The sequence below is a fragment of the Sapajus apella genome, unplaced genomic scaffold (genome assembly GCF_009761245.1).
Source record: "Sapajus apella isolate SASKATOON/1434 unplaced genomic scaffold, GSC_monkey_1.0 scaffold4, whole genome shotgun sequence".
Classification (NCBI taxonomy): domain Eukaryota; kingdom Metazoa; phylum Chordata; class Mammalia; order Primates; family Cebidae; genus Sapajus; species Sapajus apella.
The window spans coordinates 35307569-35331254 of record NW_022436944.1 but is presented as its reverse complement, the minus strand read 5'-3'; the positions used below and the strand labels follow the sequence as shown (position 1 = coordinate 35331254).

General features: G+C 38.7%; 1 protein-coding gene across 10 annotated transcripts in view; it reads left to right on the top strand.

Annotated features, from left to right (window-relative positions):
* ATP2C1 (ATPase secretory pathway Ca2+ transporting 1) overlaps positions 1–23686 on the top strand; it is a 165313-nt gene that overhangs the window by 29424 nt on the left and 112203 nt on the right. The window contains exons 1-2 of one of the 10 annotated variants that reach the window (XM_032266743.1): positions 9148–9504; positions 9762–9947. The exons of 4 other annotated variants lie outside the window; for them this stretch is intronic. In XM_032266743.1, coding sequence (XP_032122634.1) covers positions 9942–9947 — 6 coding nt within the window. In that variant the 5' untranslated portion in view covers positions 9148–9504; positions 9762–9941. Of the gene's footprint in view, positions 1–9147; positions 9505–9621; positions 9948–23686 lie in introns of those variants that run through there. 5 more of the 10 variants (XM_032266770.1, XM_032266762.1, XM_032266780.1 and 2 more) reach the window with 5 other exon arrangements.

Below are 23686 nucleotides of genomic sequence, written 5' to 3'. Positions count from 1 at the left end.
CTTCTTACAATTTTTGTCATGGAATTAATTTTGTCAGATATAAGTATAGCTACTTCTGCTTTATTTTGGTTTCCATTAGCTTGGAATATCATTTTCCATCCTTTTATTTTCAGCCCATATGTATCTTAATAGGTGAAGTGTGTTTCTTATAAATAATAGATCATTGGGTCTGTTTTTTAATCCATTCAGACACTCTGTGTCTTTTGGTTGGAGAGTTTTGTGCAATTGCATTTGATGTTTTTATTGCTAAGTAGAGACTTCCTCTTACCATTTTGTTATTTGTTTGCTGGTTGTTTTATGGTTTTCCTTTCCTTCTTTCCTTCCGCCTCTCTTCCTTTTAGTGAAGGTGATTTTCTCTGGTGGTATGATTCAATTTCTTGCTTCTTATAGTTTTTGTGTCTGTTGTATGCTTTTCAATATAAGGCTTGCAAATACTATCTTATAACCCATTATTTTAGACTTAAGACAACTTAAAACTGATTACATAAACAACAAATCATGCAAGAAGAAAACTAATAGAGACTCTACATTTACCTTCGTCCCCCTGCTTTTTAACTTCTTATTTTTCTTTCTTTCTTTTTTTTTTTTTGAAACGGAGTCTCACTCTGTTGCCCAGACAAGAGTGCAGTGGCACGATCTTGGCTCACTGCACACTCTGCCTTCCGGTTCAAGTGATTCTCCTGCCTTAGCTTCCTGAGTAACTGGGATTACAGGCACATGCCACCACACCTGGCTAATTTTTGTATTTTTAAAGTAGAGACGGGGTTTCACCATATTGGTCAGGCTGGTTTCAAACTCCTGACCTCATGATCGGTCTGCCTTGGCCTCCCAAAGTGCTGGGATTACAGGCATGAGCCGCCGTGCCCTGACTTCTTGTTTCTCTTTATGTCTTATTGTAGTACGTCTTGAAAAGTTGTTGTAGTTATCATTTTTGATTCGTTCACCATTTAGACTTTCTACTTTACATGCCACAATTACAGTTTGTTTTTGCAGTTATAATCTGTGATTTTTCTATGTGTTTACTATTACCAGTGAGTCTTGTACATATAAATGATTTTTAAAAAATTTTTATTTTAGGTTTGGGGGTACACATGAAGGTTTGTTACATAAAGATACGTCATGAGGGTTTGTTGTACATATTCATATAGATAATTTATTGCTCATTAACATCTTTGTCTTTCAGGTTGAAGAACTCTCTTTAGCATTTTTTTAAGAACAAGTCTAGCATTGATGAATAGCTAGCTTTGTTGATCTGGGAAGGTCTTTAGTTGTCCTTCATGCTTGAAGAATATTTTCACCAAATATACTATTCTACAATAAATGTTTGTTAGTTTTTTCCTTCAGCACTTTAAATATGTCACAACACTCTCTCTTGGCCTGTAAGATTTCCACTGAAAAGTCTGCTGCCAGACATATGGGACCTCCATTTTATTTTATTTGTTTCTTTTCTTTTGCTGCTTTTAGGATCCTTTCTTTTCCCTTGACTTTCGGGAGTTTGATTATTGAATGCCTTGGGGTAGTCCTTGGGTTAAATCTGCTCAGTGTTCTACAATCTTTTTATACTTGAGTACTGATATCTTCCTTTAGGCTTAGGAAGTTTTCTGATATTATCCCTTTGAATAAACTTTATATCCCCATCTCTTTCTCTACCTCCTCTTTAAGGCCAATAACTTAAAGGTTATTTTCTAGATCTTATAGGCATGATTCATTCTCTTTTATTCTTATTTCTTTTGTCTTCTCTGTGTATTTTCAAATAGACTTTCTTCATGCTATTTTTTCTGCTTGATCAATTCTGCTATTAAGAGACTCTGATGCATTCTTTAGTATTCCAATTGCATTTTTCAACTCCACAAGTTTTGCTTCTTTTAATTACTTCAATTTGTTTATTAAATTTATCTGATAAAATTCTGAATTTCTTCTCTGTCATCTCAAATTTCTTTGAGTTTCCTAAAAAGAGCTATTTTGAACTGTCTGAAAGGTCACATATCTCTTTTTCTCCTGGATTGGTCCCTGGTGTCTTATTTAAATCATTTGGTGAGGTCATTTTTTCCTGCATGGTACTGATGTTTTTTGGTGTCTGAGCATTGAAATGTTAGGTATTTATTGTGGTCTTCAGTCTGGTCTTGTTTGTACCCATCTTCCTTGGGAAGGCTTTTCAGGTATTTGAAAGAACTGGGGTGTTGTGATCTAAGCCATAGCTGCCTTAGGGGGCACCTCAAGCCCAGTGATGCCATGGTTCTCGCAGACTTGTAGAAGTACTACCTTAGTGGTCTTAGATAAAGCCCTGAAGAATTCTCTGTATTTCAAGGTAGAGACTCTTGTTCTCTTCCCTTACTTTCTCCCAAACAAATGAAATCTCTGTCTCTGTGCTAAGCTGCATAGGGCTGGGGGTGGGGTGACATGCCATCCTCCCGTCCCTCATCACTGGGACTGTGCTGGGTTAGACCTGAAACCAGCACAGCACTAGGTCTTGCCCAAGGTTCTCTGTAATTACTACCTAGGTACTACCTATGTTCACTCAAGTCCCTGGGGCTCTACCACTAGCAGGTAGAGAAGCCAGCCAGGTTTGTTTCCTTCACTGCCTTCAGGGCAGTGAGTTTCCTACAGCCCCTGGGGGGTCCAGATATGCTGTATGGGAGCTAGGGACTGCAGTTAAAAACCTTACATGTCTGTCTGATGTTCTATTCTACTGCAGCTAAGGGGGCACTTAAACCACAATACAAAGTCCTTCCTGCTATTCTCTCCCCTTTCCACAGGAAGAGGAGCCTCTCCCTGTGGCAGCCACTACCACTGGGCCATGGGTGGTTTTCCACACCACCACTGATATTCACTTAAAGCCCAAAGGACCTTCAGTCAGCTTGTGGTGAATGCTGCCAGGCTTGTGACATACCCTTCAGGGCACTGGGCTCCCCTCTGGCCTTGGGGAGGTTGAGAAGTGCCATCTAAGATGTTAGGCCTGGGATCAGGGACTTCAAGAGCCCACTTGTTGGTTTGCACCCCTCTGACTGAACTGGTATCTAAGGTGCAAGACTAAGTCCTTTTTACTTTCCCCTCTGCTTTTCTCTAGCAGAAGGAGTCTCTCACCATAGCCACCATAGCTGGCAATGTGCTGGGTCTCACCTGAAGCCATGTCTCAGAGTCTCATGCAAGGCCCATGCCATCGTGCACTACCTGGGTATTGCTGCTGATTATTTAGGGCCCAGGGGCTCTTTAGTCACCGGTGATGAATCCTGCCAGGTGTGGATCCTTCCCTTGAAGGCAGTGGGTTACCTTTTGGCCCATGTTGGTCTAGCTATGTCATCCATGAGCTAGGGTTTGGCATGGGGGCCTCATGACTGCCCCGTGCCATATCCTACTGTGACTGAGCTGGTATCCAAGATGGAAAACAAATTCCTCTTTACTCTTTGCTCTCCTCTTCATAAGCAGAGGGAGGGAGTCACTTTTGTTGCTTCAAGCTGTGCTGCCTGGGGTTGGGGGAAGGATGGCAAAAGCACTCCCTTAGGCTCCCTGGCTGGTGTCTCCCTAGGTCATGTACCACCCTAGTCCAGTGGCTCTAAGCCCAACCCAGCACTAGGAGTTGCCCAGGAACTACAATCCTTGGGTTCTAGAGAGCCTTTCAAGTTTACCTAGAACCCCAGAGCACTTTGGCCCATGGTGGTGAGGCTTGCCAAAAACTCAAGTTCTGACTACTGGGATGGGCCATTGCCCTCTGGCTGGGTATGGACCAAATGTTCACTTCATGCATGGGTGCTGGCTGAGCTAGCATGGCTTTGTTCTCCACTGTGACATGGCAGCACTGAGTTTAATAGAAAGATCCCTAGTCACTGTACTCTCCCTCCTCCAAGTGCAGAGACTCTTTGTGTAGCATGGCTGCTGCTAGGTTATGGTGGAGGGGTGGTATTGGTGATTTAAAACTAGCTCTCCTACTCTCTTCAATGATATAAATGTAAAACCAGGTACTCTGATTTTTGGTTCTTGTGATGGTGCTTTCCAGTATGAAGATAGTTGTTAAAATTTGGTGCTCCTGTTGGGGGTTATCAATGGTATAGGCTTCTATTCTGCCATCTTGCTCTGCTCTCCAAAACACTTCAAATATTAGACAATGAAATAAATACGAGTTATACATAAATTTAAGAAAGATTAATAAAACAAATAAGGTAGTTATTTACCCAGTTATTTCAGTTCTGGGTTGTAGGAAACCTGAGCCTATCTGGCATCTCAGCACTCAATGCAGGAATCAACCTTGGACAGGATGCCATTCCATCACAGGATACACACACTCACACTGGGACAATTTAGACGTATTAATTAACCCAACATACACAACTTAGGGATATGAGAGGAAACCAGAATGCCTGGAGAAAACCCATGTAGACACAGGGAGAATGTGCAAACTCAATACAGTGGCCCCACCAGTAATTGATTTTTGTTTTTGTTTTCTCATAGTTTAATGAAATGATGTATTCGACGACCTAACATATAATGCTTTTTGTCAGTCACTAATATGCATGCCATCAAAATCCAAAGCACAGGATCAGCTAAAATTTCTCAAATGCATGGAAACAACCGCCTCAACATTGTTATCTTTTAATTTCAAATGGTTACCTTGGCTCAAAATCTGCATGTGTGCAATTTTATCTGCTCTAGGCAGTGCTCAATATTGAGCACTTCTTACAACAATTAGAACTTATTCCCATTCAGATAATGTTGTCCTAGTTAATCCCTTTGTGGTTTTTGGAGATGTAGGTTCATTTTTAAAACTTTTTTTTTTTTGAGACAGGTTCTTGCTCTGTCCGCCAGGCTGGAGTGCAATGGCGTGATTACAGTTCACTGCAGCTTCGACCTCCTGGGCTCAAGCCATCCTCTCACCCCAGCTGCCTGAGTATCAGGGACCACAGGTGTGTGCCACTGCACCCAGCTAATGTTTTATTTTCTGTAAAGACAGGGTCTCACTATGTGGTTCAGCCTGGTCTTGAACTCCTGGGCTCATGCAATTTTCTTGCCTCAGCCTCCCAAAATGTTGAGATTACAGGTATGAGCTGCACCAGATCATTAAACTTCTTAAAATCCCTTAACTCCTCTTTGTTTTATAGGAAAGTAGAAGCTTGGATTTTAGTTTGATCATAGGAAGCAAGTAGATTGTTATTCAACAAAAAATACTTATGATAAACATTTTTCAGGTTATCCATTTATTTAACAGGTCTTTGTTACATATTTACTGCAGTCAAGTGTTCTGGGGCCAGAGGTGAATTATGATAGTTTGGAAACTAGATGAAATATTCTTTTAAATGGGTACATTCACATATCAAAACAAATCCTGTAGTTTATATAATTTGGAATATTGTATGTCTGTTTTCCATGGAAATGATGAAGTTCAGAGTTGATTTTTGGTCATGGGACTCACACTCATTTTGCTCTTACCCCTTTCTTATTTTCACATGCACCCCATCCACACTCACATCTAATCCAGAAGACTGAAAGTATGTAAGAGATCCCAAATATCACCATTGGCTCTTTTATTTTTAAAGAAGTTTCTTTCAAGTATGACACACTCTCTCCATTCATCTGAGCCAAGTATGACACATCTGTGTCATATCTGAAATAAACTTCTTTAAAAATAAAAATTAAGCGTATAAGTTCTCTCATTTCATCTTCTCAGTTTCATCAAATATTTCATGTTTAGAATGTTAGCAAGTGTGAGAGGCTACAGAATTTTGTAAGTGATGAAATATTTGTAGAGTACTTGGGGATCTGGGTGCTATTAAAACCAACCAAACACAAGTAGCTCATATGAGTCCTTCAATTTTTATTCTTGCTTCTAACTTTTATTCTTCCAGCACTGCTAAAACATGGAACTAGGCAGATTTATAGCAATAATGGTAGATGTTTGTTAGGCACTAATTTCAAACAACACTCTTGGCAATAAAACTATGTTTCTCTAAACTTGACATTTAGCATGTCCTTTATCCTGTAGGAAGAAAAATATTTCCATTGTTCTATTGGAGTAGGTTAGCTTATAAAAATAAAGTGATGGCCGGGTGCGGTGGCTCATGCCTGTAATCCCAGCACTTTGGGAGGCCGAGGCAGGTAGATTACGAGGTCAGGAGTTCGAGATCAGCCTGGCCAAGATGGTGAAACCCCATCTCTACTAAAAATACAAAAATTAGCTGGGTGTGGTGGTGGGCGACTGTAATCTGGGACTCAGGAGGCTGAGGCAGGAGAATCACTTAAACCCGGGAGGCGGAAGTTGCAGTGAGCTGAGATTGCACCACTGCACTCAACCCTGGGTGACAGTGCAAGTCTCCATCTCGACTCCAAAAAAAAAAAAAAATTAAAATATATGTTTATATGTTTTTAAAACGTCCAACTTTGCCAGCCATGGTGGTGCATGCCTCTAATCCCAAGCACTTTGGGAGGCCGAGGTGGGAGGCTCTGTTGAGCTCAGGAGTTCAAGATTGCAGTGTACTATAATGGCACCATTGCACTGTAGCCTGAGTGACAGTGAATCTGTCTCTTAAGTTAGTAAATAAATAAATAAAAGGTTCAGCTTAAGATAAAATGACAATTTATTTTCTAGCAGCTAGGTGAAATTCCTCTGGTACTTTAAACAATATTAAAATAGCCTTTAAAAGAAGACATTAATTAATTGAGGAACGATTTTAAAAATAATTTTTTCCAAGTTTTAATTTTTAAATCCCTAAAGAACCACATATTCTTTTGCCATCCAGGTTTATAAAAATGCAGCTATCAAATTTTATATTAAAAACAAGATGCCTCACATCATCTGTGGAATAAGTCACCGTATAAAGAAAATTAGAACATCACAACCATTCTTCAGTCTTTCCCATTTGTAATATTTCTCATAAGTGAAGAAGCCTGACAAATTTCCCCTTCTTGCTCATGTGATCACTTTTTGCATCAGATGCATTTAATTTTGTAGGTTAAATATCCAGGACAAAAGGAGAGTAGAAATAATTTTTAGATCTATGATTTCTATGGAAGCAATAAGAGGAAACTTGGACATGTTTCATTGCCATCAATCTCATTGTAGCTCCCTAACACTCGAGGCATTTGCTTGTTTCTCTGTATAATAATCTTATACTTTTATAGTGCTTATAATTTGCAACCTGCGTTCATTTACTTTACCAGATTCTTACAATCTTTTGAAAGAAGGGTAGTGTGTATGTGTGTATGAATATATATATATATGTATGTGTGTATGTTTGTATATACATACACATACGGGTGTATGACATATGTATGTATATAGTCATCCCTCAGTGTCCACAGGGGATTGGTTCCAGAACCCCCTCAGACATCAAAATTTGCAGTTTCTTATATAAAACGATGTCTTGGTCAATTCTTCTTGGTAAAGCTGATCTTGATCTTACCAGTTTCTTTTTTAGCTTAGTAATAGGAACAATGACTTTCATAATTTAGGCGACCAAAAGTAAAATTTCAGTTTAAGTCATTTTAGGTATAAACCATGGAGCCATAAATCTTTTGGAGGAGTTTTAGATTCAATGTCCATGCTAGAGTATTGTAGTATATTAATACAATAGATAGTTCTGAAAAGTTGCTTTACATGTTTCAGCTAAAGTGACCCAATATCAGATTCTGTATAGTTACCTTCTATTTTGTAAATGCATATGTTAATATTAAAGTGTTTATATGGCGTAATTCCCTACCTTAGATGCTTTTTAAAATATAATACTGTTGTTTCAAGATTGAATATGTACAGTAATAACCATTACAAATTGATTACATTGAACAAGAGAGAGCACATTCATTGTACAACTCATAGGCTATGTCACTGTGTAGACAAAAATTACTGACCGTGCAAGCCAGAGGTGGATCATAAATACTAACTCTTAAGACTAGAAATCTATTTGATAGTGATTTTTACAGGTTCATCTTTAAAAGTGACCTCGTTGAATAAAATTCAATATTTCTTAAAAGAAAGGTAAATCTAGAAAGCGGTACAGAACGTTTCATCCTAGTCTAGTACCACTTACTTGGGAACAAATACAGAAACACAGGCAACCCCGTCCGTTAATTTTGATGTTGAACGTGTGGGTAGAGAGCACACTGGGATATGTTACAGGATCTGAGATGAAAAGCAAATTTGTTAAGTTTCTAAGTGTTGATGGAGAAAAACACATCTAGCATACAGTAAGTTTTTTTTTTGAGTTCTCTGGAGGGTGATCACCAACCAGCAGGCAGGTGAAGCTCTGCCCTCTAGTGGTTATGGGTGTGAGGGGACTTCTGTTCAACAACGTGTCTGGCTCACCAAGGTTTATTAAAACCAATCGTTCATTAAAAAGCATTTATTAGGGGTCTGGGTGAGATGCCAAGCAAGTGAAATGTTCAAGTTCACGTGAAAAGGCATTGTCACTGGACAAAGGTACAGCGAGCGAAGAAGTGCTTGTTCTTTGGCTTCGGTCACTTTATGACTGGTTTCTAATTGCTGTTCCAGCCTCTCCCTAGTTCCACACACTACAAACGAATGAAAAAGATTAGTTCTCCCTGGAGCTCTCTGAGGTTGAACCTTGCTCTCTCATTATATATGGTAACTGAAGCACATCCCTTACAGAATTTTGGGAGGTCGCCCCGCGATGACCGGCCCCTGCAAGAACCAGTCAGTCAGTGCCGGGGTTTGCAAGTGAGGGTGCGAGACTCGGGAGGCTGCTCACGGTGCTGCAGGCTGGAGCACGGACACCTCGTCCCTTCCTTCCGCGGCCCTCACGTCGCCTGCTGAGATTGTGACGGCCGCCCCGATGGGAGCGGCTTCTCCTATCTACTTTGTAGAGAGCGCTTAAACGCCTAGGGAACAGCGGCCGTGACTGTCCCGGTCGGCTCGGGCCGACCCGGCGGCCGGTCTACAGGAATGCGTGGCCGAATCTCCAACCCCTTACCCCAGGGACCGTGCCCGCCCGCTTGTACGTGTGGGTGCGTACAAGAGGGCGGGCACGGTCCCTGGGGTAAGGGGGAGAGCCAGCAAGAACAGGGCGAGCCACTAACCCCGCGCGACCTCCTACCAGACTGCTCCGGACCCAAATATTGCCCATTCCCGGCCGAGGGCTCGGCCTTCACTTTACTTCCGCTTTCCCCATCCGTGAGCACGAATGCGCCTGCGCGCACCTCTCGCAGCGGAAGTAGTGGCGACAAAGCTCGGTGCGCGGCAGGCCCAGGAGTGCGGGGCGCGACTGAGCGGCTGGCGGCGGGGAGGGGCGGAGCGCAGGAGTCGGAGGCGGGAGCAGACCTACCCGGCCTCGCGGAGCCCGCCCGGCAGACCGTGACGGGCCCCCTCACCTCCTCTCCTTTCCCCTCCCCGCCCGCCCTCTCTCCCTGCTTCCCTCCCGCTCTCTTTTCACGACGGGAGCGGGCTCCTACTTCACGCCGCCGCCCTGCGAGCAGCTCCTCGTCGCCCGAGGCGCGCGGGGCGCCCCCGCGAGCCCCGCGGCTGAGTCCCCCAGCCTGGAGGAGGGCTGTCTTGGGTGTTGGGTGGGTACCAGTATTACCCCCGTCCCCATTTCCAGAAACTTCCAGGCTCTGAAGGAAGGGGGGGCCCGGGGCTCCCCTGGCTGGGGCGGGGGCGTCTCTAGGGCGCCGCCCCGCTGGCGTGAGCTGGGTACGTTGCGGGCACTCGACTGGGCGGGTGCGGGATTTGGGGGAGGGGGCTCCCGAGATAGCGGCTGGGCGGGGAGCTCCCTACTCAGCCTCTCTCTCGTCAGCCTCTTTTCTCCTGGTTTCTCTTGCAGATGCTGCTGCTAGGGGTGGTGGGAGCAGCCGTGGGACGCGTGGCCGGGAGTGGGGGTGACAGCCTGGGATTCCGGGGGCTTCTCTTCCTTGTCCTCCTCCTCTCCTCTCTATTCCCAGTGTGGCCGTGGCTGACACTAAAGACTTTGTAGCCATCAACCCGAGTGCAGTTTCGATGGAAAATGAAGGTAAAGGCCCCTGGCAGACCGGTCGCAACGCAGAGTTGAGGGTGTGGTGGTTTGCTTTTAAGTTGTCTTTGTTTTTCCACCTTTTTATTTTTGTGAGCTTATTTATGTACTTTGTATGTGAAGTGTCCAAGGATTTGCTTACTTAGGGTATCAGCTTTTACTTTGATATCATGGGGCATTTGAGAGATTGAGGTTCTGTGGGTGACTGAGCTTGATTCAGCTTTCCTGAGGAATTCCTGCTTTCTTCAGCTTAGGGAATGGGAGGGAAGTTTTCATTTCAGATATCGTCTATGAATGTCTAAATAGCGATTTGAAAGGAATTACCTCAGGAGAAGTGGAAATAGGGTACCAGGGGATGGGCTGCATCCCAGCCCTGTATATTGGCGTTTCAAGCCTCGATGTGGTATGTGGCTGGATTCATTTATAAGAAAGCAAGCCATGTTTTATTATCTCTAGCTTTGGGGAAAAAAGCTCATTGTGTTTTCGATTCACAAACAAAACCATGAATTTAATGAAATATTATGAGGTGAGTGCCTTTCTTAAAGTTCCACCCTATTTCAAAACATCATTTAGGAGGTTGACAGTGGAACCTGTTTGTCCACTGTACACTTTGGGCTCATTAGATCGTCATTCACATGTTACGTGATCCATATTGCCTCATTAAAATATTTAATGCTTTTCCTACACAGCACTGATAATTTTTTCAATTGTTGAACAATTCTGAATAAGTGATTTTTTTTTTTTTCCTCCTCCTGAAACAATACGTATTCTTTGGACTGACTTCTGACTTGTGCATGATCATTTTCTTTCTTTAACCAGGCTGCAAAATGCTATAAAAGATACTCAACAAATACCAGTTTTTTCCTCTTGTATAATTTGTTTTAAAAAACCTGTATCTGATGTAAAAGAGCTGCAGTCTTGCTTGCTGGCTGCCTCTAATTTGATTTTCCATTGTTGAGAATGTGAGCTTGATTGTCTGACTAGGAATAGTAATTTTGAAATGGATGTTTCTTATAGATGCAGTAATCTGTTTTGCTGAGACCTCTGGACTATGTAGGGAATATGATGAGGCATGATTATATTGCCCAATTTTACTCTGGATGGATAATTGGTGGAAGACATTTTCTGAAATACTAAAGTGTATAACTGCAGAGGAGTTACACTGTCTAATTGGGTCTTGAGAAACATTTGAAAGCAGTAATGCTTTTGGTGGTATGGAAGATCACTTTTCTGAGCCTTTTTCCTCTTTAAGTTTATAGATTTAAGAAAGGCAAATCCATTCTGCACATGAGACAATGTATACTTGTTTCTTGGTAGAAGCATCTTAATTTCTAAAATTTAATGTATGTTATGAGCTTGTTTTCACAATGGTACCAGATTTAAGGGAGTAGCCTAAAGTAGGTGGATTCTTATATGTTGCCTTTGTTTCTTGATAGGAGGAAGAGTATGAGTAATAAAGCTGATTCTCATTATCTACTGAGGTGGGAGGGGGTGGTTGTGAGATAGGAGCATGGTGCCTGCTTGTGTCTATCTCTGTATTTTGTGGCCAAATACCAATTTTGTGGCTTCCTAGTAAAATATTATACAGTTCTTAAAAACGTGTGGGGTTTTCTGTCCCGTTATTCTTGACCATCAAGAAACCATTTTTTGTCAGGTTCTCATTATCATAACATGTTTTTTTCATAAACAGTTTAAAGAACCTGTATATAGCCTAGAAATTTTCAAAAGTGGTTGACTATCTTAAACTACATAGATTGATATCTGTGCCTTTTTATTGTTCACTTGCCGTTTTATAGTTCTCATCCTCCTTTGGCATGGTGTGCTATTAATAATTTGGAGGTGTGAAACAAAAATGGGTTCAAGTCTTGACTCTGTTGTCTTGAACCACTTAAATCTGTGTGATTTTAGGTAAACGGCTTCACCTTTCTGAGCCTGTATGTCTTCATCTATAAATTGGGATTGATAATCTTTAACCCACAGAATTGAGGGGATTAAATGAGAAACCCTGTATAAATTCTCTTGGGACAGAGGAATAACCTTTAAGAGCTTGGGTTGTGGTGGAACCATACAACCTGATTTGAATGCTGGATTCATCACTTACCATTTGGCTTTATGCGTATTAAAGTTTTCTGTGCTTCAATTTCTTCATCTATAAAATAAAGATAATTATAGAACCTACCTTATGAGGTTGTCGTAAACATTTCGAACAGTACCTGGCATACAGTAAGTGCTCAGTAAATGTTAATTATAAATAGCCCAGCTTAATGTTTGATACATACTAATAGGCCACCTGGCATTAATATTGTCATGACAGTTAAATGTTGGAAGGGGAACAGTAGTGGCCAAAATGCTTTGTATGAAGTTGTCATTGTTAGTTAAGGGTTGAGTGGGGTTAGTTAAGGAGTTTTCTATGGCATTCGTGCTTTTAAGCTACAGAACAAGTTAGGGCTCTACCAAGAAGCCAGGGTCCAGTATAGAAAGAGACAGGTTTGGATTTGACGCCTGACAGGTAGTGTTTTCCTCTTCGAAAAATCTGACAAGTTACTAGGATTATAAGCTTTCTTAGCTTCTAAGTTTTCTCATAAGTAAATGAGATAATGTGCTTTTGGAGAGTTGGTGTGAGTACTATAAATGAAGCCGCCAAAGCAATGGTTGACCAGAGCAATGGTTGATGTACAGTTAACTTTGGATGAATGACCTTGTGATGTTGCTGTTCCCTAGTAAAAGAGAATCCTCCAGTAGTATGCAGGTAAGTTATATTTGTAGGTATGAACAGTGTAGAATTGATAGTCGCTCCCTAGAGCATCAGCATGAAGGTTCTTAGCTTACAGTGGTGTGGGGAGGGAATGGTTTCATCTATGTGGCTCCTTTAGCAATGGTGGTATTTTCTTTGTCACTTCAGTTTTGATTCTTCTGGACCTTTTTCCCAGGGCCCATTTAAACTTTCTCAGCAAAGCTTGACCAGTTTTTTGCTGTAGGCTTCAGGATGTTCCATGAACATTTTCTGTTTGTCACTAGGAACATTTAAAGTGTTAATTTCCTGGAATTTTTGGACTACTTCTAAACATTCAGTTGTGAGTTAGGATTTTATCCAGACCCTTTGGAATTTTTTTTTACATGTTTATCACACATCTAAACAGATATCACTTAGGAATCTGAGATGCAAAAGTAAACAGCACTTAACCTGATTTTTAAAATTTAATTGCATGTTTACAGTGATAGCTTGCTAGAAAATGTTTCTAGCTGGAGAAGCTTGCAAATAGTTTTTCCTTTCTGGTAATGCATTTATTTTTTGTAATAAATTTGGCCTTTCCCATCGAAAATTCAGTGTGAATTTAATACGTGAAACTTTAGTATAGCCTTAAATGTTTGACTAGTGGATAGAAATGTAAGAATCTTCAGGATTTTAGGATGTGGTTAATTTAAGATTATAGACAGAGCTAATAGGTGTAGAGAACAAACCCCCAATCTTTTTCATTTGAAAATGGTTGTATTTATACTTTACTTTTAAAAATAATTTCTTATTCAATTTCAGATTGTTAATTAGCTAGGAATGTCTCAAGAATTTGTTACTATAGTTGGAGAAGCTATAGGGAAATAGGGATGAGAAGCCATCTTAATTTTGTTCCTTTAACTGAAAATAGGAAACCAGGTTATGAAAATACTTTATATCTTTGGGTGTGGGAAATATAGTTTATGTTGTTTGCAGTTCTGTCCATAAAATGATACTCCTAGTTAGTACTCTGAAAAAGAGTTGAAACTAAAGGAGATTGTGTATATGACAACATTTTATAAACCAGTAATTTAAGCTAGAGGATGCTATAGAAAGTACTTGTATGCAATAGTCTTCTGACAGTTGGATTTCAAATACTTGATTGGTCTTCATATTTTGTCATTCATTTAAAGTAAGCAGAATTTGGGTCTGTTAACGTGAAGCATTATGAAACAAAATGGGTTCATAGGGAACACACCCCTAGAAGCCCAGGACTGATTTTCGAAATCTTAGTTAGCCGTGTTCTGTCTACAAGGTTAAATTTTGTTTTAAAGGTGCCTAGAACACTGTGGGTTGATGGTAAAGTTATCCACATGAATTTTTAAATTACACTGTTGTTACATGTAGCATCTTAAAATATCTTAAGGATCAGTTCAAGAGGTCCCCTCACATTTACTTTGTTAAAACAGAAATCCTTTTTAATAATGGTTGTGACAAGATTATCTATTATGCTTTTCATATAGACAAATGTTGGTAAAAGGCAGTAAAGTTGGGTGTGTTCTGAGGTAAATGCCATTTCATAAAAGAAAAGATTCTCAAAAAAAAAAAGTCAGGCTAAATTGATAATTTCCTCTTGGATGTATATGACTGTATGACTGCTACTTACATGCATTTGTTAATATAGTTGACCCTTGAACATTGTTGGGGTTGGGGTGCTGACCCATCATGTAGTTGAAAATCTGCATATAACTTTTAACTCTCTGAAAACTTAACTACTAATAGTCTCTACTGTTACCTGGAAGTCTTATTGATAACATAAACAGTCAGTTAACACATACTTTGTATATGTATTATATACTGTACTTTTACAATGAAGTAAACCAGTCAAAAGAAACTTAACCAAGAAAATTATAAGAAGAAAATATATTTATAATTCGTTAAATAGAAGTGGATTGTTATAAAGGCCTTCATCCTCATTGTCTTTACACTGAATAGGCTGAAGAAAAAGAAGGATTAGTCTTGCTGTCTTGGTGACAGAAGCAAATCTGAGTATAAGTGGACCTTTACAATTCAAACTAATGTTGTTAAAGAATCTACTGTGTATCTTCTGTCTTCAGGCTTTAAGTTGCTACTGACAAAGATATAAATCTTAGAGTTAGAAATAAATTACACAAATTGTGTTAGGTTAGTTTAGGCTAACCTTGTGATGTGTTTAGGAAAAGTTTGAATGAAATGTTGAAAAGCTATCCTACATTATAGACAGAAGACAGTAATAGTCGGGGTCAGAAGCATTATCTTAAGATGGCTGTAACTGGGTGTCTGATTCCATTTCTGTCTCCACTTTTTTTATTCTGCTATAGGTATTAGAGAATGTGTGAATTGGAATTATTTAATATATCTGTTATTTGTAATTGCTTTCTTAAGTAAGGCGTTTTGGTTCGACATTCGGTCATTTCGTAAATGTGCTGACCTAAACTTGTGTCTTTCAGAAGGAAATGCAGCAATTTAACATGACATCCTTTTTTTTTTTTTTTTTTTTTTTTCCCTTTCTTTCTTTTCTTTATTTTTTTGAGATGGAGTCTCACTCTATAACCTAGGCTGGAATACAGAGGCATCATTATAGCTCATCAAAGTCCCAAACTCCTGAACTCATGTGATCTTCCTGCCTTAGCTTCCTGTGTAGCTGGGATTATAAGCTCACATCACCATACCCAGCTAATTTTTTAATTTTTTATAAAGGTGATGTCTTGATATATTGCCCAGGCTGGTCTTGAACTCCTGGACTGAAGCAGTCTTATTGCCTGGGCCTCCCAAATTGTTGGAATTACAGGCATGAGCCACCACGTCCAGCTTTAGTATGACATTCTTTATTCTTTTAGAAAGCTCGGAGATACTGATGATGCATCCTTATAGAAATTACTTCCACTTATTTATTTACTTACTTAAAACAACTTGGTAAAATTGGAAAAAGCAGGACCGTAAATACTAACTATATTTGTCATCAGCCGTTTATAGCAAAACTCAGAAATAATAACTGAAGTGGAAATATTTAGGATGTCACTCATCATACTTTTTTTGAACATGTAAATTTTTTTTTTTTGAAAATTTAAGCATGCAAAGTAAAAATTAAAAGTTTTGATTAAGTTGTGAATTTCAGAAATTTATCTTGGTTATGGTTTCCTGAAGTTAAAAGGGATAGAGCATTAGTACGTAAATGTTCTGTTATTCTCTGCCTAAGGGCAAGATCCAACTTTGAACCAGGTCCTGGATTTCCTCTCTTCTTAAATTGAAGCCTTTTTTCATTTGTAGTATAAATCAATTAGCCTTTTGATGCTGTAATTTTATTTGTATATGTTGTATATGAGATTTATATCTCTCTTTGTATGCAGGCATTTCACTGCATTTTTGCTCATCCATTTTCGTGTTTCCCTAGCAGCATGTTTGCTTAACCTGTCTTCATCTAGGTTTCTACATCAGCAGGGACAGATATATTAGCTGGTTTAATTAAGCCTTCTTTGCGAGTTGTACCTTACTTGCTCTGTTGAGTGTCAGTTTTACCTTCTTTTGCAGCAGGCAAAAGCAGTTCATGGCACAAATGCCAGAAATAGCATGCAAACCACTTTGTAATGTCATGCAAACTAATTTCTGCTATGTCCTTTTCTTAATGCTTGTCAGGGTTACTGTTTACATAAGAGTTAATATTTGGCTTATGAAACTAGTGTCAGATGAGAAATTCAGCATCCTTCCCCACTCCAGAGAAAGAAGATGTGGTCATTGTGGACTGCTCTGAAGTCTGCCAGCTCTCTATCCTAAAAGTTGGTAGATAAGTTATTATATCTTGATATATACCCCTAATTCATATAAGGGACCAAGAGAGATTAGTTACTCCTGATTTCTTCTGTTAGAAGATAAAGGGAGTTTGGTTTGTATCTATATTAGAGTAATGAGAATAGAGGGCAGGGATAGATGAGGGAGATATTTTACTCTGAGGAAAAATCAGCAGGACTTGGACAGTGACTAGATACAGAGAATTAAGGGGAGAGTTGAATCAAAGATGACCTCAAGATGTCATTTGGGTCAGTGAAGGTGCCATTGATTGTGGTTGAAGGAGTGAGTCGATTTAGGGACTGGCTGAAGGGAGTACGTAGGTCAGACTGTCAGGGTATGAGGCTCATGAGCCTATGCAGGGAGAGAGGTTTTAAATCAAGCGGCAGGATTCAATGTGGGCTCTTGAAGGCAGAGACACTCAATTTGTACTTTATTCATCTTGAACAGAATTTGGGATATACCTATTGTCAATCGAATGAAAATGCTAGCTTCTTCCCTGTAACTCAGTGGTTCTCATCTGGGATTATTTTGCCCGCAAGGGACATTTGGCAATGTTTAGGAACATGTAGGGTTGCCACAACTTAGGATATGCTACTGGCATCCAGTGTATAGAGACCAGGATGCTGGTAAGCATGCTACAGTCCGTAAGACAGCATCTTCAGCCTTCCCCCGCCACCCCCAAAATTTTCTGGCTTCTGATATCATTGGTGCCAAGATTGAGAAACACTCTTCTAACAAATGGCTAGAAAGTTAACTTCTCTAAGCTTTGGTTTCCTTGTTGTAAAGAGATGATGTCTACCCCAGGTTTGTTAGAATTAGATGAGGCAGGGTGTGAACAAGTGCCTGGTATGAAAGAGCTGCTCAGCAAATGCTAATTTCCCTTATCTCACTTGACGAATAGATTTAGGGAAATTTTGGTCTTTTAACTGCTAATTTCAAGGCTTCACATATATATATATATATTTTTTTTTTTTTTTTTTTTTCTGGGAGATGAATGGGATGCCTGGGAAACATAGAGTAGCTTTTATAATCTTAATGCTTTTCTCATGGTTTTATCAAATTATGGTTTTGATTCTACTTCGCGTTTGTACTATTTAAAGATTTAGTATTTAGTGCTCACTTAGCAGTAGACAGGGAAGGTAAACCCTTAATACATATCAATGAAGTTAAACCCTTAAATTTTATTTATTAGTCTGCAAATACATTTTATGTATTATTTATTGCTCACAGAACTGTTAGTATTTGAAAGCAGTTTTACTATTCTTTGAAGTCAAGACCAAAATGTACTGAATTATTTCTCATGGAAAATGCTAGAACTCCTGTGTCTGTTACCTTTTTCCTTTTTATCCATTTATGAATTCTAAGTAGGTCCCTCCCTGAAGTCAGAACTCTTCCTTAGATTTCCTTTTTAGGGCCTTCATTTGGTGGCTTTCTTTTGTTTGTCAAGTACCTTTTTACTTTATTTTGTAAGATGTTGAATGTTCCCTCCAGTTTTTCGGTGATGTTAGGGACAAGACCACCTATGTTTACATTTCTGATACTATTCCCTTAGTGATGCCTTCCAGTCATAGCCTCAGTGTTTAAAGTCTATTACATGTACATTGTTGGGTGGCATTCTCAGTTTTAGGGAGTCACTGGACCTCTTTGCTGCTATCTCTTTTAAGAAAAAAACTGGTTTACTCTTATTATACATTACTTTCTGCATCTGTAAAATGGAATTACCAGAGGTAAAAGTCCTTGAGTTCGGTAAATTATGTGTTGAACTTATTAATGTACGTTTTATTAATTACAGATGGAATTTAGAAATAACATGCCTGTTTTTCATCTTAAACTAAGATTATTTAAATATTCCATTCATTAATTAGTTGGTTAGGAAAAATAGCTTTTGAGAAACATCACTTAAAATGGAAAATAATAATAGAGTACATTTTGCGACAGCAAATAAATTATCGTTTAACTTAACCCTATAGGATTCGAAGTTGGTAGCTTTAAATGATATTAAGTTGTATTTGACCATCAGCTGCTTTTAAAGGCTTATGTGGCTTTCCGTTGTGCCTGTAGTTATTTAGGTCTGGAAGCACAGGGTGTTAAGAATGCCACCATAATGTCTTTTCATAAGGATTTGGTTTGCCATAGCCTGTAAAATTAAGTTCACCAATTAGCTGTTTTATGAAATAAATGTGATTAGTTATGGGTGGGGGGAGGCATTAGAAGGTATGAAGGAATCAAAAAAAAACTTTCTTTTTCTACCCCCTCCCTTCTTTCCTTCTGTCCCTCCCTTCTTCTCTCCCTCTGTCCCTCCCTTCCTTCCTTCAATCTCTTTCTCCTCTCCCCTTCCCCACTTCTTCCCTTCCGCCTCTCTTCCTCCATTCCTCCTTCCCTCCCTTTCTCTGTCTTCCGTATTGCTAATAAAATGTTGCTCACTGAAGGCTTTAAAAAACACTAGTTGGATGCTTAATATAGGATAGCAACAAAATGGACAGGTTTAAAAAATATGTAGATATGATTCCCCTTTCCCCCATCCTTGTACCGAATTTCTGTCAAACCCAGAATAATTTATACAAATTGATGTATCAATAGATGGAGTATTATGCCCACTTTTTAATTTAATGATAAAAAAAATGCCATATTCTTTCCAGAGTGGCAGTATAATTCAGGTATAGTTGTTTTACTGTTGAATGTAAATTCAGTTATAGTAGAAATATTTACGTTCCTTTCAGAGATTTTTCTAAAATCATCTAAAATTATGTTAATTTTAAAAAATTGAAATAACTTTAGACTTACACAAAAGTTATGAAAATAGTACAAAAAGGTCCTGGATAGCTTTTGTCAAGTTTCTTCTAATGTTAACATCTTATATAACCATAATATAATCATTAAAACCAGGAAGTTCACATTTATAAACTATCCTTTTCCTAGTTTAGAATCCAGTTTGGGATCTTACCTTGCATTTAGTTATCATCATCTTAGTCTCCTCCCATCTCTTAAAAGTCTTTTTTTCTCCCATCTTTTATAAATGTTACACTTTTGAAGAGTACTGTTAGTTATTTTTTAGAATGTTTCTAAATTTGGGGTTGTCAGATCTTTACCCATGATTAGCATGTCTTATGATGGGTGAAGTTAATGTTATCACCTGGTTAAGCCTGTGTCTGCCACATTTCTTCATTATAAAGTTACTGTTTTTTCATTTCTAATCAATAATAAACGGTAATTTTAACCTTGTAGCTGTATAATAATTAGTAATTCCTTTGTAATTAATACCTTCCTCTAGAGGGGAGGTACTGCAAATATCCTATGCCCCATCATACTTTTCAGGGGCCAATTTTGCAATATCCTGTGTTCCATCATACTTTTCATGGGCTAGTTTTGCAATCTATTGATGCTTCTTACTGGCAGCAGTTACTACTGTGGTCTTTGCTTAATGGCGAATTTTCGATTTCACTCATTCTTACTATATTTGGAATTCTACAATTAAGGAAGTACTGTCCCCTTTTCTTCATTTATTAATTATCCAATTTATTTACATGGCTTTTTGGATATTTTACTTTATGGGGTAAAATCCAGTGTTTGTTGCTCAAGTCATTCTAGCTTTGGTTATTGAGGGCACTTGCAAATTTGTTCCTGTGTCCTTTCTGCAGTACCCTCCCACATTTTGTGAGCACTAATTTACTTTCTGGTATCACATGATGTTATCGGTGTATCTTCTATTTTTCCTGCTTGCACCAGCCATGGAATCAACCATTTTTCCAGGGGAGCTGAGTTCATTTTACTCAAGAATTATATCTAGAAACCCGGATCTGGGTGCCAGGTGTGCTCCATGCGACTGGGTGTCCTTGCTTCTAGGCTCTCTTAGTAGACAGAACTAGCAATATATGTGTAGTAAAATGTATGAATACATACATTTTTTACTTTCATATCTATCCAGCTGTGTATACAAATTAAAAGCTGTGAGTGCCAGTGATATTGCCAGTTCTGTTCTCCCACCACAGGGTCCATTTTGGTCTTTTTTCCTATTCAGGCCTTTTCTCTTTCCTTGTTATTTCCTTCTCCAAAGGTGAAAAACTCTTCTCAGCCATAGTATATTGACTTATTTGTTTCATATGAGTACACACATACAAAAGTAGTTTCAGAATTACTAACCTATTCATTCCCCAGTGACACACACAGTTTTAAACTAGAGTACAATATTTGTCTTTAACTTGGTAGTATTCTGTTTTCAGAAGTTACTTGGGTTCTTTTCATCCTTGCCTAGGAGTTACCTTAGTCATTTGTCATAAAATTAGGTTCACTTGTTACTGTTTGTATGCTGTTTTAAGTTCCTCCCACTTCCTGTTTCATCACAGCACAGCATCCCTCCCGTATTTGTCTGTGATGAAGATCTGTTCTTAAAAGGACTGGATTTGCTTTAAGTTGGGTACATCTGTAATTGCTTTGCCAGATAGCAGTTAAGTTGAAAGGACCTGTGCTTCGGCAGTCGTTCTCTTGGGCTTGCTTGCCTGGATTCTTAGTTACAGCTCTCATTTCTACATCTTTTACATTTAGGAATTGATATCAGTTGTGACCCCATAACTGTCAGTGCTTGAAACCGTGTCCATTGACTAAATCTTATTTGTTCTGGATACACAGTTTTAGACGCACTTGCAGTCTGAATACTAATTCTCTTATTGCTGTAGTAAATAATGAATTAAATTATTTTGCAGATCTGTTCTTTATTGGGTTTTTCTTTTTCAGATAGAATCACCACAAGATTTATCATTTGAAAGTGTGTAATTCAGTGGTTTTTAGTATAGTCACAAAGTTGTATATTGATATAATTTCAGAACATTTTTATCACCCCAAAAAGAAACTCTTTACCCATTTGCAGTCACCTCCTGTTCTCCCCTTTCACCAGCCCCAGGTAAGCACTAATCTACTTTGCCTTTATGGATTTGCCTGTTTTGGGCATTTTGCGTAAATGGAGTCATACAATATGTAACCTTTTATGTCTGGCTTCTAGCATGTGTTAGTACTTCATTTCTTTTTGTTGTGGAATAATATTCTGTTGTATGGATATACCACATTTTGTTTATTCACCAGTATCTACTTTTTGGCAAAAAATAACACTATTGTGAACATTCATGTGTGGGTTTTTGTGTGTACATAGTTTCAGTTTTTTCAGATGTATACTTAGGAGTAGAAGTGGTGGGTCCTGGTAATTCTATCTTTATTGAGTAACTGCCATAGTAGTTGAACCATTTTTTCATTCCCACTAGCAGTATATGAGGATTCCATTTAATTAATTTCTCCACATCCTTTCCAACACTTTGCTGTTTTGTTGCTGTTTTGTTTTTTTTTTTCACTGCAGTCTAGGGAGTATGAAGTGGTTTCACACTGTAGGTTTTTTTTTTTTTTTTTTGAGAGACAGAGTCTCCCTCTGTCGCCCAGGCTGGAGTGCAGTGGTGCAATCTTGGCTCACTGCAACCTCCGCCTCTTGGGTTCAAGGGGTTCTCCTGCCTCAGCCTTCTTAGTAGCTGGAATTAGAGATGCGTGTCACCACGCCCAGCTAATTTTTGTATTTTTAGTAGAGACGGGGTTTCACCATGCTGACCAGGATGGTCTTGATCTCCTGACCTTGTGATCTGCCTGCCTTGGTCTCCCAAAGTGCTGGGATTACAGGCATGAGACTGCACCTGCCCCTCACATTGTAGTTTTGATTTGTGTTTCCCAAATGACTAATGATGTATCAAGGGTATTTAGCATGGATTTTCCATGCAAAAGAATGAAGGTGGGCCCTTATCTCACAGCATATGCAAAAATTATTTCTGCACTCTGACTTCTAATCTGTTGGTTTATAAGTCTTTGCTGATGCAAATACCACAATGTTCTGATTGCTGTAGGTTTTGTGGCAAGTAAGTTTTAAAACTAGGAGGTGTGATGTGCTTATTGGTTATTTGTATATCTTTGGAGAAATACCTATTCAAATCATTTGACCATTTTGTAATTTGGTTATTTACTTTTTTCTTGTTGAGTTTGTAAGAGTTCTTTATATGTATGTGTGTACACATGTATTTATTCTGGATATTGGATAGGAATATATTCTATACTTGTACCAGTATACAAAGATGTTTACATAAGAGGGTTCACTGCAGCAATGTTTATAAGATCTATATCAGAGATATGGTTTGCAAATATTTCTCCCATTCTGTGGATTGCTTGTTCACTTTCTGAATGGTGTCGTTTACATCAGAAACTTAAAATTGTGGTGAAGTCCAATTTATATATATTTTTCTTTTATTATTTGCACTTCATATGTCTAGGAAAGCATTGCCTGATTCAATATGATGAAGATTATAAGCATTTTATAGTTTAACTCTCATACTTGATCGATTTTGAGTTAATTTTTGCATATGATGTGAGATAGGGGCCCACCTTCATTCTTTTGCATAGAATATCCAGTTAACCTAGTACTATTTGTTGAAAAGACTATTCTTTCTCCATCGAATGTTTTGACACCCTTGTCAAAAATCAGTTGACCCTGAATTATGGTTTACTAGACTCTCAATTCTATTCTGTTAGTTTATGTCTTTGCTGATGTAAGTGCCATAATGTTTTGATTACTGTAGGTTTTTTAGTAGGTTAATTTTGAAACTGGAAGTGTGAGTTTAACAGTGCTTTTCTTTTTTCAGATTGTTTTCTCTATTCTGGATCCCTTGCATTTCTATATGAATTTTAGAATTAGTTTGTCCATTTTTGTTAAAAAAAAAAAAAAGAAAAATAGTTGGAATTTTCATAAGCATTGCCTTGAATTGTCCTTTACTTTGAGGATATAATATTCTTACATAGGCACAGACATAAGACTTTTTGAGGACTATGTTTGGGTGTGACCTGTTCTAGGTAATAAGCATTTCACAGAAATAGTTAGAAGGCCAAAAGATACATTAAAAGATGTTCAATCTCAGTCATGAAGAAATGCAAATTAAAACAAAATTACAATTTTTCACTTGTCATATTGGCAAAGATTAGGGTGTAGCGATGACTAGTGTTGGGTAGATTGTGGGGAAAATAGAAGCTTCTGAGTTAGAAGTTTTTGACACAATCCCTTTGGTTTGGAGATCAGTTGCTATCAGAATAAAAAATATGCACAACTAAAAGTTTCACTTTCAGGAATGTATCCTATACCGGTACCTGCACAAACATAGCAAGAAGTTTGTACGGGATG